Source organism: Phaseolus vulgaris, chromosome 2, assembly GCF_051622355.1.
Source record: "Phaseolus vulgaris cultivar YP4 chromosome 2, ASM5162235v1, whole genome shotgun sequence".
Taxonomy (NCBI): Eukaryota; Viridiplantae; Streptophyta; class Magnoliopsida; order Fabales; family Fabaceae; genus Phaseolus; species Phaseolus vulgaris.
The window spans coordinates 42,623,341-42,641,245 of NC_143499.1; the positions used below are offsets into that span (position 1 = coordinate 42,623,341).

At 33.3% G+C, this 17,905-nt stretch overlaps 1 protein-coding gene across 1 annotated transcript; it reads right to left on the bottom strand.

Annotated features, from left to right (window-relative positions):
* Positions 1–6,934: 6,934 nt before the first annotated feature.
* On the bottom strand, positions 6,935–16,886 carry LOC137812247 (transmembrane 9 superfamily member 1). Its single transcript, XM_068614169.1, has 12 exons — positions 16,601–16,886; positions 14,868–15,066; positions 14,679–14,783; positions 9,795–9,812; positions 9,603–9,697; positions 9,366–9,518; positions 9,112–9,246; positions 8,830–8,996; positions 8,534–8,628; positions 8,063–8,436; positions 7,583–7,856; positions 6,935–7,427 (listed from the first exon to the last, which is right to left on the bottom strand). Exons 1-12 carry the CDS (start codon positions 16,685–16,687, stop codon positions 7,360–7,362), a joined length of 1,770 nt encoding a protein of 589 aa, XP_068470270.1. The 5' UTR covers positions 16,688–16,886; the 3' UTR covers positions 6,935–7,359.
* Between the last annotated feature and the right edge of the window lie 1,019 nt (positions 16,887–17,905).

Here is a 17,905-nt window from a genome sequence, read left to right on the forward strand (position 1 = left end):
AACCAACTTATAAGGTGAAGTTTGCACCCACTTTTATACGTACTTTGGCCTCTAGTCACCTCGAGATTTGGTGATGGGATTTTTCATCACCATCTCAGGATGAGGACTAGACACCTCGAGTGTGAGAATAAATATTTATGGGTGATCTAGTAGTGATCTGATAGCAAGTGACACACATCAGGCCCAACAAACTTTGCTATAATATACTTTGATACCATTTTAGAAAGTCAGACTTACAAAAATGGCTTATAAGACGAGGTTTTCACTCAATTATATATTATAATTTTGTCATATCTTTAGTCAATATGAGATTTACAACATACCTCCCCATGTCGAGGAGTGAACATCTCTAGCATGAGATTACATATTTGTGAGTGGTCTGATAGGGGTGGCAAAGTGGGGCAGACCGTGCGAGCCGGTTCGCGACCCGCTGGAAAAAAACGCGGGGCGGGTTGCTTATTTCAACCCGCATAACTCGCAGCCCGTGCAGGCCAAGTGCGGGGCGGGACGGGTTGGTCCGCATAACCCGCATAACTTTAAAATGTATACTTTTTTTTCTACACCCCCATATTTTCTTCATGTAGCCTCATATTTTACATTTCGAAATTTTTAATAACATCTTACTATGCATGTTTTATGAAAATAATATTATGAGACCATTTATCTAATGCATCTAAATAAATAAAAAATCAATTTTTTTATTTAAAAAATTATGTTTTTAATAAATATTTCTTATGCGGGTTGGCCCGCTGGGCCAGCGGCCAACCCTTATGTGGGGCAGGCCAACCCTGCCCGCTTTTTGTGGGCCAAGTGCGGGGCGGGGCGAGCCAGCTGCATTGCCACCACTATCCCCTACCGGACAAGTGGAAGGGGTTCAATAGGGACCGTTACGATGGAACGACCGACCCTGATGAGCACATGGATGCGTATACCACTCACATGAGTCTGTATACCATGGACGACGCGGTCTTATGCCGGATCTTCCCCACTTCTCTGAAAAGGGGTGCTTTGAGCTTGTTCACGAAGCTCCCTCCCAACTCCATTGGCAGTTTTGAGACGTTGGTGGCCAAGTTCGACGTCTAGTTCGCTACCACCTGACGTCCATCACTCTTGTCATCATCCGCCAGAAGAAGTGAGAATCGTTGAGGAAGTTCATCGAAAAGGTCGCCATAAGCATCCGCAATCGCAGTCCTAATATGACGATGCACCATATGCTCATAGCCCTCCGACCGAGTTCCTTCGCAGATAGTTTGTGCATGCAGCCTGCGACAAGCTTCACAATTTACACCTAGAAAATCTAGAACTTATTATGTTACATTATCAATATTTAAACATCATTAAAATTAATTTAACATAACGAACTATATTGACCATGAAACCAAAAATAAGACATTTCAAAATATTAAAATGATAATAACAAGAGTTAAGAAGTTAACCATTTTTAGTCAAAAGTAATTAATTATAAAAAGGAGTTAATAAGTTGTCCTTTTTTTCAAAAATAATGATGGGTAATTGGATACATTAATTAATGATGGGTAATTGGATTAAAAATAATGATGGCTTTGGTGATTTTTTTTTTTGTCACTGAGACATTAAATATGCCTCCATAGCACATTGTTTTTTTCCTCTCTCGAGTGTTACTAAACCTACGGCACGTTTTAAAAAATAAAATATATTTACTATTGTGAACAAGTTTGTTAGATGCCCCGATGTTTTGGATCGTCTTCTATCATACCATCTAGTGATTCTTCATCGTACGAGGAGTATTAGAATATGTTTTGTCTATGGAAAAATCTAAACATTAAATCTTGGATCACTGATTTTTTTTTAAAAGTAATTATTAACGTTTCATGTTTATGGTAATTCAATTATTGGACATGTAGTTAATTCTTATAATAAATGTTTTTAGTTAAAAGTTGTAAGATAATTTTATCTAAAATTCAATTTCAAAAAGCAATATAAAACATGATAGAATCGAGTATAAAAATCATACAAAATAATTTAACTTACAAAGAAAAATTCACCATAAATACTATTAAGATTACAATATTAATTTTCTCTCAAGTCTCATGATGAACTTTCAAATTCTTATATACAAAACAAAATTGTTTATTATTTTAAGTACACTAATACATGAAATCACTTACTTTCTAGTAAGAGGAATAATAGAGAAAGTTGGACAGTCAACATGACTCTCTTGTATATATGTATACAAAGTAAATACAAGTTTCAAAATTTATCATTATATAATCTCCAATGATAACCAAATTAAAGATGACTTCAACGTAATAATCAACTTCATTAGTCTACACACTACAAGAAAAAATGGTTTTAACGAGGGTTTATTTTTACATTACCAAAGGTTAAAACTTCCATTAAGTGGTTTACCTGGGTTGCGATTTCCCTCGCTAAACCATCTCTGGGGAACAGGGTTTTTTTAAAAACCAGGAAAAGGCTTTCATAACCTCCGTAAAATAAAAACCAAAACACCCACAATTAATATTGCAATGAAAATGCATCAGCCAGGATTCGAACCCAAGTCCTTTCAATAATCAAGGAAGGGTTAACCACTGGACCAGAGAAGTTCTTTGGTCATATTATCATTTTTATTTCACTTATAATTATTAACATAATTTATACATATTAATATTATATTAATATTATATTAACATTAATATTATATTAATATTATATTAACATTATTATTAATATTATTATTATAATTAACATTATTATTAATATTATTATTATAATTAATATTATATTCATATTATTAATATTATTAATATTTATTAATATTATTAATATTATTAATATTTATTAATATTTATTAATATTATTATTAATATTATTAATATTATTAATATTTATTAATATTTATTAATATTATTCATATTATTAATATTATTACTATTATTATTGTTAATATTATTATTAATATTATTATAAATATTATTATTAATATTATTAATATTATTATTAATATTAGTATAAATATTATTATTAATATTATTATAAATATTATTATTAATATTATTATAAATATTATTATTAATATTATTATAATGAATAGTTTCCAGTGTCGGATTCTTCAAAATTTGATACTGCAAATGTAACAAAAAAAATAAATTATGATGATGTATATATGTGATAAGTTAATGTCACTTCACAAACAACTTATTTTTACTTATTGAAATTCATAAAAACAATCTTTAAGAATTGAATACTAATTTCAATTAATGAAGTGCCTTCTAACTTCAATTAATGAATCAACCTCTAAGACCTAAGTTCAAAGCATATTTAAATATATATACCAGTTTAGGCTAAACTCACTAAAAAATTTAATTATATCTATTTATTAAGAATTGAGAAAATATAAAATATAAAATATTTTATTGATGTTTTACAATAAACTTTTGACACTTAAAAAAAAATTAAAAAACTCTATTATTTTGATGAGATTTTAGAATAAATATTTAGAATTTAACGAAGGTTATAAAATAAACCTTTGGAAATTAACGAAGGTTAAAAAAATCTTTGTTATTTTATGGAGGTTTTAAAATAAACCTTTGTAAATTAACAAAGGTTAAAAAAACCTTCGTTATTTTGTGGAGGTTTTAAAATAAACCTTTGGAAATTAACGAAGGTTAAAAAAACCTTCGTTATTTTGCGGAGGTTTTAAAATAAACCTTTGGAAATTAATAAAGGTTAAAAAAACCTCTGTTATTTTACTGAGGTTTTAGAATAAACCTTTGGAATTTAGCTAAGGTTAAAAAACCTCCGTTATTTTGTTGAGGTTTTAGAAAAAACCTCCATTAATTAAATCAATTCCTAAGGTTATATTAACCTCCACTAAATAACCTCTATTAAAACCTTTTTTTCTTGTAGTGACACTTGATTCAATCGAAATATTTTATAGATTTGTAAAGATTTGATTTATGTAATGATAGTGTTGTTTTCTCAAGATTTAGTTATATTTAACTTCAATAGAAATAATTTTTCTTCTAAAAATATTTAAAATTAATATTAATTTGTTTTTGTAAAGTTTTGCTTTAGTAGAAGATAGAAAGATTGTTATACTGAGCAATAATATAGGCATAAGTGACTTTGCCATAGATGTTTTTTAATCTCAAAATAGACTTATTTATGTTATGATGTATACATTTTATTTCAATGATAAGATTTTAACAAAATAAAGTATATGACAAATTATGTTAAGTATCAATGAAAATCTTGGTAATATATATATATATATATATATATATATATAAATGAGAGAAATTTCTACAACAATTAGATAAATGTTGATGAAGATTCATCTTACAATGTTAGGCATTTCTTTAGTTGAAATAATAATTAGTTAAACTTAAACTTTAAACTATTACTCTTACAAAAATACTACTAAAAAATTATTAAATAAAAACTAATTTTAGATACTATTACAAAGTGAACTTTAAGGCTAACTCAACCTCATAAAACCGGCTCATGAGGTTGAAGTTTGAACCCACTTATATACAATGAATTGTCTTCATCTCTAGTCGATGTGGAATCTCCAACATTATGCAAGAAAAAAACATATTTAGAAAAAGGAAAAAAATAATTTGGTTAAAGAAAGTGTATCTAAATAATATATTCTATATTGTATTTATTTGGTTGGTTCTTTTGTTTTGTTGTGTAAAATAGGAAACATATTTCCTTTTTTCCCTAAATAAATCAAGAAATCATATACCTATGATTGATTTTCCCTATTTACAATCTGATACTCTAATATACATACATATACATGTATGTATATACGTATGTATATGGGACGTATCCGTCGGCTCCACAAACACCTTAAAGAATCTTTCTTTATAGTTCTTGTAAGATGTCGTGAAGGCTTTGAACAAGACATTACCCGCCCCCAAAGAGTGTCAGCCAATCAGGTCGATCGGACGGGTGAGAGGCATAGAAATGCAAAAAATAGGTTGCAAAAGGACGTACACCGAACGTTCGGCACACCACACAAAAAGCCTGCATGGACGCCCACATATTCAGGTGCAATTGACTCGGCACCACGTTGAGTGCCTGAAGAACACCCACCGTGAACGTGTCGAAAGGAAGCAACACGTGCAAGTAAAAAAAAAGGCAGTTATACATGAAGAAGAAGGGGGATTCGGTAGATGATTGTTCCCTATATACATGGTCGTCCAGCAAGCAAGGACCGAACGACAGTAAGGACAAGGACCCTATTCAAAAAATCTGCAACACAAGCATCCGTTTGAAACACGGACGCGATCCCAAACACCTTGGGATCGACCCAGTCAAGGCCCTCATGAGGGCTCGATCGCTCAAATGAGCTCGACCGGTCTGACGCGTTGCCCACGTCATCACCCCTTACTTCCTCCATCTCTGGGACAATAGTTTGAATTGCCCCGACTGAAAGGATTTTGTTGGAGGAGGAAGTGGATGAAGAAGACGAAGACGAGGGGGGTTCGGGAAAAGGGGAAGGAGCGGCCGAAGAGGAAGACGTGGGACGAGAATGAGAAGACATGACTAATCCTATGTAGCACAGACATTGACACGGATACTGATATGACACGGACACGAAGATACGTATACTATCTAAAATGTAGGACACGGGGACATGGATCTATATATTATATAATTATGAATTATAAAATTGACGATAAATATTTATGTGCACAAGTATGTTGCAAATTATTTTTTGGAGTAGAAAAATGTTTTTCATGATTGTTTCAAAAGAATTTGTTTCTTATTTTTATAATCATAATAAAAATTTATACAATAAGTTTGAGTTTTTGGAAAATTAATGTATTTTTCCTTTTTAAAATTATGTTAGAACTGTATTAGAATTGTCAGAAATCCAACAAATACTTTTTGAATTTGACACTTCACGGATACGTGTCCTACAAGTGTCATACGAGTGTCGGTGTCCGATATGAGTATCCGACACCGACACACCATTTAAGAGAAGTGTATGAGCTTCATAGGACTAACCTTGGATGAACGAAGACACCAACACAGGTCGATCGGAGTTGTTCAGGTATCGGAGCTCAAGGAATATTAGGAAGCCTGAGAAGTCACTGTTCGCAACCCCTATTTATAGCCCGAAGACGTCTTGGAAGTCCAAGCGTCACAAAAATCTCAACCGTTGAATTTGTTTGATCCAACGGTCCACGTCATTTGGCGCAAAAAAACAACCCCTCATAAATGCATGTCACATCACCCACTCAAGCGCCGACAAGCCATGGGTTGACCAAGTCAGCAGGGTTAATCCATAATTAAGGGTTGTTTAACACAACCCTAAACATAAACCAACCTCTTAATCCGGCTCACCAACGAATGCCCAATAAGGTAATATAAATAACACAAATTTCAAGAACCAGGTACGTGATTAGACAACATTTTTTATGCAATAAAGATGAATTCAATCCCAGACAATACTATTTCAAAGACCAAGAAAATAACATGTAATACAAAATTTATGCATATCTCTTTCGATAAAAAAGTAAATACGAATTTCAAAATTTATCATTATATAATTTCGAAATGATAACCAACTAAGATGACTTCAACATAATAATCAACTTCATTAGTCTCCATTTATTCAATCCAAATATTTTAATTTCGTGAATAAATTAACTTGTGAAAAACTTGTTTAATTTGTCCTTTTTTGTCCTAAAAATACTATTGGTAAAATTTATCCGATCAAACTTCTAATCAACTTTCGAGATAAATTGTGAATATGCAGATTTAATTTCTCACATTACTATACACCCATTTTCTCTTCTCATTCTCTTCTTCCTTCCAACCTATTACAAGATTGACCATGATCCGTTCTCAGGTTCCTTTCACAATTAATTACTTTGTCTCTTTGAAGGCATGCTATTGAAAAATATTTACACAGACAGAAAACAAAACAAAAGGAAAATAAAGATAATACAAACATTAACATTTAAAATGGATGTGAAGGAGGCAGATCTTTCATACAAAATTCAGACGCACCAAAATTCATTTCCAAGACTTCATCCCCTCTTTACATATGTCGAATAGTTGAATTGAAACCATGTTGGGGAATTAGAAATCAGTCATTCAATGGGTCCCTACTTTATAAGGGGATGAAACAGTAATCACTAGAGTTGGATATTGTACTAATTATCTAAATTTTAAAGACAATCAATTACAGCCGGGGAAAAAAATCTCAGGGTTTCCCCAATATAGAAAAGAATACACCCTCATTGTGATTCTACCAGTAAACATTGTTAGGTTCCCCACACATTACCAGAGACTTCCTCCAAAAATTTATTGTCTTCAGAAATAAGCCTATGGAAGTGCTCAGGTCTGACCCAGAATACCTTAATCGCACTTGATATTTCTGTAGATCCTCCTGACAAATAAATTTGAACCAAGAAAACCCACAGCTCCTGTGCATTAAAAGAAAAATTATAAAGCAATTCAGGATAAAAGTATACATGGATCTATGCAAGAAAAGAGGAAGAAATGGGGTTTATTCAGCAGACAATGGGATATCCCATCACATATAAACAGGGTGAAAAACTAAATCAAACTGAAGACCTACCGCATAGAATTCCTAGTCCAAGAGAAAACATCAGAGTGTAACCAAAATAGAAGCTGGTCTGGAAGAAGCCTGACATCTTCGTCTTCATATAGTAGTAGTATATTGAGTACAAATACACATAAACAGATGTTGAGGCAGCTGAAAAGAAAGAAGTCCATTGCCAGTGGTAGTTCTCAGCATTTAACAAAAAGTATGTCCCCACAATTGTCACACAAACTGTAACGATGATAAGAATTAGAAAGACTAGCAGCATAAAGCCATACACGTAGTACACCTGCATACCACAGAGGAGGAAAAAATATATAAGCCAATGTGAGGGTGTTCCACATATTTTACTTTAAAAGAGACCCGTTTCAACCATTATTTTCTTTCATATGCTTTGCTCTGATGACGCATGAATAACTTTGTTATCTGATTCTAAACCAATAAGTAAAAAAGAAACTTTATCACTGAAACAGGTCTAGTAGTGGCTTGATTCACCTTGTAATTCCAGAAAGAAGTGAATACAAAATACATTTCAATAAAAATGCTTCCAAAGGGTAGCAGTCCTCCCATCAGAGAAACCACAGAGGGTGTGAGGTACCACTTCTTTTCAGGAATGGGACGAGGAATAGTCTTTACACGACAGGGATTATTCAGAGCACCACTCCAGTTTCTTCCAACAACTGTGCCAAGAAGTGCTAGAGGGAAAGAGATGAAAGCCCAAATGACAAATACAACCACTATTGTGCCAAAGGGAATTGCTGCTAGAGACCCATAGAATATAGCAATGGTGTTTAAGATAAATCCAATTCCAAAGCACATGAATGGGAACAGAGAAGCTGTAAGGATCATGGATTTAATCCAGTTTTTACCTAACAAACAAACAAAAATAATTACAAAATCATTCAAACCCAAACGGAGAAATCTGAGAGCCACCCAAACATACAGAAAATTAAAGAAGGTTCTTACCGCCATTTCTTGAGTACATTCCCCCACTCACATAACCAGAAATAAAAGATGTAAGAGCATAACACACAATGAAGGTAGTGACTATTGCTCCTCGCCTGACAAGCAAAGAAGGAAACTTACATGACAACCAATAAAGTGCAAGGAACAAACAGCAAAGTGTTCCAACTAGTATGAAGTAGAAATAGTTATTATATATGCAACCACTACCACATACTTATTGAATATACACAAACTAGAATACCATTGAATTCATTATTCAGACTTATGTTTCAGTCAGTTGAAGGTTATGCACATACCCAACATACAACATCCCAATAATAGCCAACAAGACGACAAGAAGAACCAGCAATGCTAGCTGAGCACCTGTGCCAACAACAGCTGAAAGAATAACTAAGTAGCGAGGAGGCCGAAAAACATCACCATGCACAAGTTTCCAGCCAGATTCTTCACTAACATCTCTCTCCTGTAATCATGGAAGAAATGACCAAACATTCAACAATTACAACCACGATAGCTTTTATGGAAAGAAAGGATTCTTATTTCACAAATAATTAAAGACAAAAGTCTTAGAACCACACCAGGGTTTCCAAATCATCATCTTCCCGAGCATATTTTGCATAGTCATTTCTCAGAGTTCGCATCAATATCATTGACACCAATCCAGTAAGGAAGATAACCATCATGAAAGAGTTAAAAATGGAGAACCAATGAATCTAGGGAAAAAGAAGGAAAAATTCTTAGTAACAGCTAACGTATGATCGACATGCATGAATGCATAGCAATTCACCAAACCATAAGCAACCCCATTTCAATTTTAAAAACATAGTTGTACCTGATGTTCAAAGAAAGGATGGTCCAGGTAGACATCAAAGCGGTGCCCAAAAGTGACATTGGTAGAATCCCATTTCACAGAATATGTCATGTCCAAATGTTTTCCTACTTCCAAAGGCTTTGGGATATCCTGAGTGAGATTGACGTGAATAATCTACAAGGAAGCAGACGTTAATATGAAACTTCAAGGATCCATAACCTGTTTAAGATAGCATAAGATATTTAAATAACTTCTGACCTGATCATTGTTGTATTTAACATTAATGTTTTTGTGGGTGTAAAGGACATGTTTGCCATCACCATTCTTATCAGGATGTAGCTCGCCAACATATCCTTAAAATGAAAAAAGTGTCTTAGATAAATGATCAACAAGTGAAATACAAAATCCTATCAAGTAAAGAAAAAGGAGAAGAGGCAGTTCTGGACATACCCCACAAAGGTAGATCATCTGAATTTGTGTTTTTGTGGGTCACCGGGCAGACCAGAAGAAATAAGAAACAAAAGATGCTAGTAAGTTATTCAGGGGAGAGAATTCAACAATTATTAAATTAAACATACAAAAAGGAGAAGCCTTCAGAACAAATCCTAACAACATTATGACAATCAAGACAGAACAATATTGATAATTATTCAACACTAAGATATTGAAAATTACTAAAGAAATTACTTCACAGAATCCTTAATTTCATACTTTCAGTTGTACTGGTGGTGAATATAATATGGAAATTAACAGTCCAAGTATTCTAAAATGCTTGCAAAAAACTAGTTTGGTAATCAGGACAAAATACAAGAATACGATAGGATAAGACAAAATAAGTTTTAGATGCTACCCAATACTACCAGGTGAATTAGAAAATGATATAAAATATTTGTGTAAATGATAATACAACCCTTTTGTTAGTATATAATTTATATAATATATTTGCATATATTATTATTATTATATATAGATATGTCATATATATTCAAAACACAATAATATGTCATAATATATAATATAGTATTTCTAATATTTTTTATATAGAATGAGAACAAGATATTTTGGACACTTCCATATATTCTAACACCCCATTCAAAAAACAATACAAGTTCTTTGATCCAGCTTGCCAAAAATATTTTGTCACTATTGATGTCACCTTTTGAGTAAACTTTTTTCTTTTGCAATTTTCGTCTTCAGGGGAAGCACAAATTAAGATTCTACACAGTTTTTTGAACGACCAGATTATTCATCAACCTAACTAGATTAAAGAACTAATTGTATTTTAGTTATTGAAAATAATAGTGAAAACAACAGTGCCTCAAATTCAAAAAAACTAATAACAGCGTATGTTTGCACTCTGCCAAATGCTGAAAATCATTACTCCTATTGGAGATCCCATATTGATTATAGATATTACAAAATCATAATATATAAATACTTGCAAACCTCACCTTATAATTCACTTTTGTAAAGTTGACTTAAGCCTAAAACTGTCTTTCTAAAATTGTATGGCAGCAGATCCTGACAAGGTTTGTTGGGATCATTGTGTCAGGTTCTATCGGACCACTCACAAATATGTAATCTCATGCTAGAGATGTTCACTCCTCGACATGGGAAGGTATGTTGTAGATCTCATATTGACTAAAGATATGACAAAATTATAATATATAATTGGGTGAAAACCTCGCCTACAAGCCATTTTTGTAAGTCTGACTTTCTAAAATGGTATCAAAGTATATTCTAGCGAAGTTTGTTGGGCCTGATGTGTCACTTGCTATCAGATCACTACTGGATCACCCATAAATATTTATTCTCACACTTGAGGTGTCCAGTCCTCATCCTGAGACGGTGATGGGAATCCCACATCTACTAGAGGCCAAAGTATATATAAAAGTGGGTGCAAACTTCACCTTATAAGTTGGTTTTGTAGGGTTGAGTTAAGTGTAAAACTAACTTTCTAAGAAGGTATCAAAGGCTATCCTAGGAAGGCTTGTTAGGTCTATAATGTCACACTATTGAGCCATTATCAGACCACACACAAATATGTAGTCCCACGCTCGAGATGTCTAATCCTTGACATAAGTGGGTCAGTTAGAGATCGACATTGACGGTATGGCCAAAATTATTGTATATAAGTGGGTGCAACCCTCACCTTACAAGCTGATTTTGTGAGGTTGAGTTAGACTTAAAGTCCACTTTCTCATAATTTTTTTTGTTTATCTGATGAATGTATTTTTCATTTCATTCATCTAAAGTCCATCTCGCATTGCCATGAGTCCAAAGATCCACAAGGTAATACTATTTCTGAAACTATATAACCAACTCACTCAAATTGCATTTCTATTTCCGAGTAAAAAAAAATTGCAACTTAGATCTCATGAACTAACTAGAAGATTTTGATTTCCCTAATTCTATTTGAAAAGGAGTGAGGTCACAAAATACCCACTTTCTAAAGCTATGTCATATGAAATTCTTTCACCAAATTGTTTGTGTCTTTACTTCACAACTGTAGTGTTGGGAGATTATTAATGCTTCTTGGATTTCACAGAACTGGAGGGATTCTGTTGTAACTGAACTATAATAGAAACCTATGACTAACCAACATAAATGAATAGATACAATACAATATACAAGACTCAGAATAAGAGCCTGCACACCCTATACTAACAACATCCTACATAATCTAACCATAATATAAAGGATGCTCTTCCCAAGTGCAAGGAGGCTATTTTGGAAGAGGTGAAAGCTCTGTAAAAGAACTGGACATTAGAAGAGGTGGAACGGCTAAAGGGAAATAAAACAGTTGTGGTGAAAATGGGTGTTCAAAATAAAATGCAATTCAAATGGCACCCTTGAAAGGTACAAAGCTTGGTTAGATACCAATTGTAGCTCAAGCCTATGGTATTGACTACTTAAGAGACATTGGCATCAGTAGCAAAGTTCAACAAGGTACTTCTTTCCCTAGCTGCAAGTTTTGATTAGCCTTTGCAGCAGGTACAAAGAATGCACTCCTTAATAGAGATTTGGAGGAGGAGGTACATGTAGACTTATGAAGTATGGACATTGTACCTGGTTTGAACAGAAGTCTCATGCAAAATTGTGCAAGTTGAAGAAGTCTATTCATATGGAGTAACAAACTTGGTTTGAGATATTTACTGTTATATGAAAAAGATCACACTGTTTGTGGGCGGGGAGTTAAACTAAAGTAAGGGTCGTTTATATTGACCATTTACGACAATGTCATTCTTATTGGAGATGATCTACCAGAGAGATAAATGGATTGAAGAATATGCTTTATGCAGAATTTGAGATAAATTAGTTGAGTTCCTTAAAATAGTTCCAGTGTATGGGAGTTGCTAGGTCAAGAAAAAGAATTGTTCTCTCAGAAAATTAGCATGAGTGGTTGCAGACCAGCCAACATATCCATCGACCCTAATAAAAAGCACAAAGATGGCATGGGCAATCCTGTGGATACTTCTTATCAGACTAGTAGCAAAACTGATTTATTTGTCTAATACAAGGATGAATATCTATTTAAGCTCACACAGATGCTGATCATGTAGGTTTTGTAACTGACAGAATATCAACATTAGGATACTGCCCCTTTGCATGGGAATAACCTATTTAGATGGAGATGCAAAAAACGGAATGAGGTTGCTTGGAGTAGCTGAAGCAAAGAATATAGAGCCCCTACACAAGTGTAACATGGTATGGCAGGGGGGCTGGGCTTGATGAATTAAGGGTGTCTATCAACCTACCAATGAAATTATATGGTTACAATACAAGAAGGTTGCAATAAACTTTGTCCACAATCAAGTGTAACATTATACGACTAAACATTTACAAATTGATAAAGATTTCATTAAGAAAATAAAATGAGACTATTCGTATGTCATTTGATCGAACTTCACAACATGTAGCAGATTACCCTCAACCCTAAACCCTAAACCCAACTTTGAATTTCTAATAAGCAAGCTACACGTGATAGATATCCATACTTCAGCTTGATAGGTGTGTCCTTAGCTACGAGCAATTACTCCCTCTATTCCTTTTCGTCTGTCTTTTCAAGACTTTTACATAAAACCGAGGAACACAATAAATCTTTTGATCTAATGAAATAGTTATGAGGTTTCTTATTTTACCCTTTTCATTTTAGCTTCACAATAAATTCATGAGTAAATTAATTAAATACTGGGTAAAAATAAGAAAATATTTGACAGACAAGTAATTAATGATATCTTGAACTCTGAAAATAACAGATAAACAGAAACACATTTTCCAAATGACACTCAAAAAGGAAGAGGGATTATTTGATAGATATTTTCTGGGATATCAGATTACATTGAATCAGAATAAAGACACAGACTGTTTATTATAATTGATATTTATTTATTCTGTTGCTTATTTTTCTCCTAATTTGTAACAGAATGATTCTAGACCAATTCTGCCCATAATTAGCTTATCATTCTAAAATTCTAAAGACAGAAATAAAATATTATCAGTTCTATTGCAATCTATTCCACATCATCCCATCCAAAGCCTCAAGTATTGGGTCAAAATCACTTTTGCAAGTTTTCAAACAGTACATGCACGCATCCAATAACATAATGTGTATTTGAATACCAATTGAAACACATTCAACGCCAATGACTCATGGGAAACACATAAAACAAACACACCCTTGATCTAGTAGCATCGAACAGGCCTTCTCACATTTCCTAGAAATTGCACAAGTTCATGTGCAATCCAAAGTTCCATGAAATTACAATGCTTTAACAAACATTGGTATCCTTGTCAATTATCAAATAGCTGTAAGCTATAAGCATGGTTGAATGAGAGTGACAGCCGAACTCAGATCTGGGCCGAGCTTCCTCTTGCAGCCTAGCTCTAAGAGCCAAAGCATAGTTGACTCCTCCAGTCATCACATCACTTCTCTCCCCTGTTCCAGCATGTCTTTAAAACTGATTCTTACAACCACTTTAGTTTGCTCAGTCTCCTATGGGGTTGATTGGAAGGTTTCATGATTCTAAAGTTACAAAATAGTGCAGAAGATTAGTAAAGATAACTGACACGGGGCTGTGTTCCATTGATTGGAAGTGTGATTAGCTCACCCTCTTTGGTTTAAATTCTTTAGTTAACCGGGTGTCTTCTTCCCCAAGTCTAGGGATGTGTGTTTCTTAGTTTTTAGCTGTTCTCTAGTTACTTCTATACATTTTCACATGTTTATTTTATCCTTCATGTCACTGTATTGGCCAAACAAAAAATTCTGCAAGCTTCCAACATTTCTTGAATGTGCAATCATTCTATAAGTGAAAGAAACAAAGCAAAACATACCCATGAAGAATTCAAACCAGTAATTATTCTCTATTGCATCCTTGAACTGTTTCACCTTTGCTTCACTGAGATCTATCCGGCAAAAAACAGTCTTATCCACATTTTCTGAAAACAAGAGAAACCATTAAAGTCAGTTTACTAACTGACAGCTCTTCTATGCAATACATAGTACGACAGAAGCCTTCATACTTTGGAACTTTATGTCAATTTGGCTATCAATGAGTTCATTGCCACCCAGGACCTCACCAAGACCACCCCATTTGTGTCCAGCACTAGCATTACTCAATGGATGACAAAATGGGAGGCTGTAATAGTTGTACGTTTCTTGTGGATTGTTATAAGGACCCAATTTGTTCACCCAAAGGGTAACTGGTTCATCACGGTGATACTGCAATAAAATAAAATACATTCTTTTAAAAACAGAAGCTGTTCACCAGTTGGTACTACAAATGAAAATTACATATTTAATCTGTTTCACTAACTCAGTGGGAAAAATCCTGGAATAACAGATATAGAATACAAACTCAATAAAAGTTACAGCTGATTTAGATAATGACAAGTAGAGAACCAAGTCCATAGAGGAAGCAAAGATACTACATGAATTGAGTTATAAAACTGACTATTATGCAAAGAAAAAGAAAAAAAAAAACAGCATATACTAACTTATTGACATGATTTATTATTCGAGTTCAGTTCAATCTATGATAATAATCAACAATATAATCTATGGCAGTCTTCTGGTACAAATACTAAGACACCATACATTGGCAAAGCTAAATGTAAGGCTCAAAATTTTAAACATTCTAGCAAACATGCAATGGGTGACCACACTAATTCAATCTCAAATTTATGTAAGAAAATCCAAAATATTTGCCTTGGAAGCCAATTTTATTTAGTGATCCAGATAACAAACTTGTTAGTATAAAAAAAACAACTCATGAGACGATACCCTGATCTTAAATATTACTCAAGGATTCTAAATCAAACTAGTTCACCATTAGAAACTTCTTATGTTAGGGTAGAATTTGATTGACAATCTCCAGACGCCCAGAGAATCCTACAAGGTAGATAATTATTTACAAACCAATTTTTTTTCCATGGAATCTTTTTCCAATTCTAAGAAGATTCCCAACAGACAGCAGATATGACTAACAACTTAAACTCGCTGTTCTAGAAACTTTCAATCTAAAAACAAGGTAAACAAATAGAGTTAGAGTGCTCCACATAAATCTTCTCAATACTAAAAACTGCAGACAGATAGCAAATAATGCAATAGAAAACCAATCTAGCTTCCATGTTGACGCCACGAGTGTAAGCGAAAACCTCTAAGCATCAATAAGTATATTCTTCTCTGTTGTTTCCAATTTCAGTTCACCCTCATTTCACATATCCACCGGTGAATCCTTCTATGTCTTCAAATGACAATTGATGCACACAACAACAACTACCAAAGCCTAACCAGTAATCATCACCATGTAAGCTCTTCCCCACCTCAAAACACACAATACAGTTTGGTGTTCCAATTTCAAATCCCAAGCTCAATCCCAGCCCTAAAACTAGCCGAGCATTAAAAAGTTTAACCTTAATAAAAAAATGATCCAGGATCATGAACTAACAACAGAGCTGAAAGGGAAATAAGAAGTCAAAATGAATCGTTTTGTGCAAAGAAAAGGCCAAATATTGAACAGCAAACACCCACATTGCAGAGACACCAAGGTGAGCACAAGCAAAAACCCAGTTGAGATCTAACACTCGGAAAACCCAACCATTGCAATCTTATAAAATCCGAAGCTAAAAGAATAAAATTGAGTAGTACTAAGAGCTAAAAAGCGATACGGTGGCAGATCCAAATCCCAATGCAGCATAGAGAGAGTAGATCGAATCGGAAAGAAGGAAAAACGGGGGTTTGAAGAATTGATTACCTTGTGATCTGACTCCGAAGCGAATGCGGAAGACAGGAAGAGAGATATGAGGAGCGGGAAGAGGAGGGATCGGGATTGGAAGAACATGGCGGGGACAGAAGAGAAGAGAGAAGAGAAGAGAGAAGACAATGGAAGAAGAGAACAGAAGAAGAGAACAGAGCAGAGCAGAAAGCCAAACACGGACTATAATTGTAATTTACGTTGTTCAGAAACCAGAAAATAAGGTTACAATTACAGTGCAAACCACGCTTAATTGAATGAAATGAAATGAATAACGACATGCCAAAATTTGTTTGATTACGGTTTTTGTTTAAAACATGATCATTGATTGAAACCACGTTTCTCACATTACTGTGGGCTCTACTTCCTGCACCCACGTAATTTCATCTTGCACCCCCATTCTTTTAAACAAAATCACTTTTAACTCCTTTCTCTTTTATATTTGTAAGGGGACATTCTTTTTTTACCCTTGGTGTCGGTTCACGGTAATTGGTGCAGCAACCCTGCAAAAGGTGTTGCTGAAGTCCAATTTATTGTAAGTATTTAATGTAGTTTGGAAACATAGAAAAATGTTCTTTTTGGATACTGATTTTAAGATGCTTCTAAATTGTCCTTTTTTAAATTTGTCTTCATATAAGATTAAATATTTTAGAAAATAAAAATTGTATTTTAAAAAATAATATTCATAGTTATAATAGTATAAATTTAAAGGTATAGTTTTTAAATACGTCTGGATAAAATAATCCAAGATATAATTTTAAGATTATGTGTTATGGGTAAACTATTTTAGAAGATCAAAATTATATTTTGGAAAATATTATTCATAGTTATAATAGTGGAAATTTGGGACTGTATTATCTAGAAAAAAAATTATATTGGAATCATTTCGGATTGTATAATTTGAAGTTCATATGTAAGTTACTTCTAAATTATTTAATATAAAAGGTGACTTATAACTTTCAAAATAGACAATGGAGAAGTTAAGTTGACAATTCTAGATAGGTTGGTATGTAAGCTACTTCTGAATCACCTAATTTAGAAAATGATTTATAACTTTTAAAATAGTTAATTTAAAAGTTGATTTGATACTTTTAAATAAGTTAATATGAAAGATATTTTCAAATTAGCTAATTCAAATGGGTTGTGATTTGAGAGTAGTCACATTTGACAATCTAAATTGACTAATTCAGAAGGGTGTAATATTTATTATTGATTATGTAATTTAGAAAGAAAAAAATACATTTTGAATTACTTGTTTAATAAAAAAAAATTTAAAGTATAATGAAGTTATTTCTTAAGGGTGAT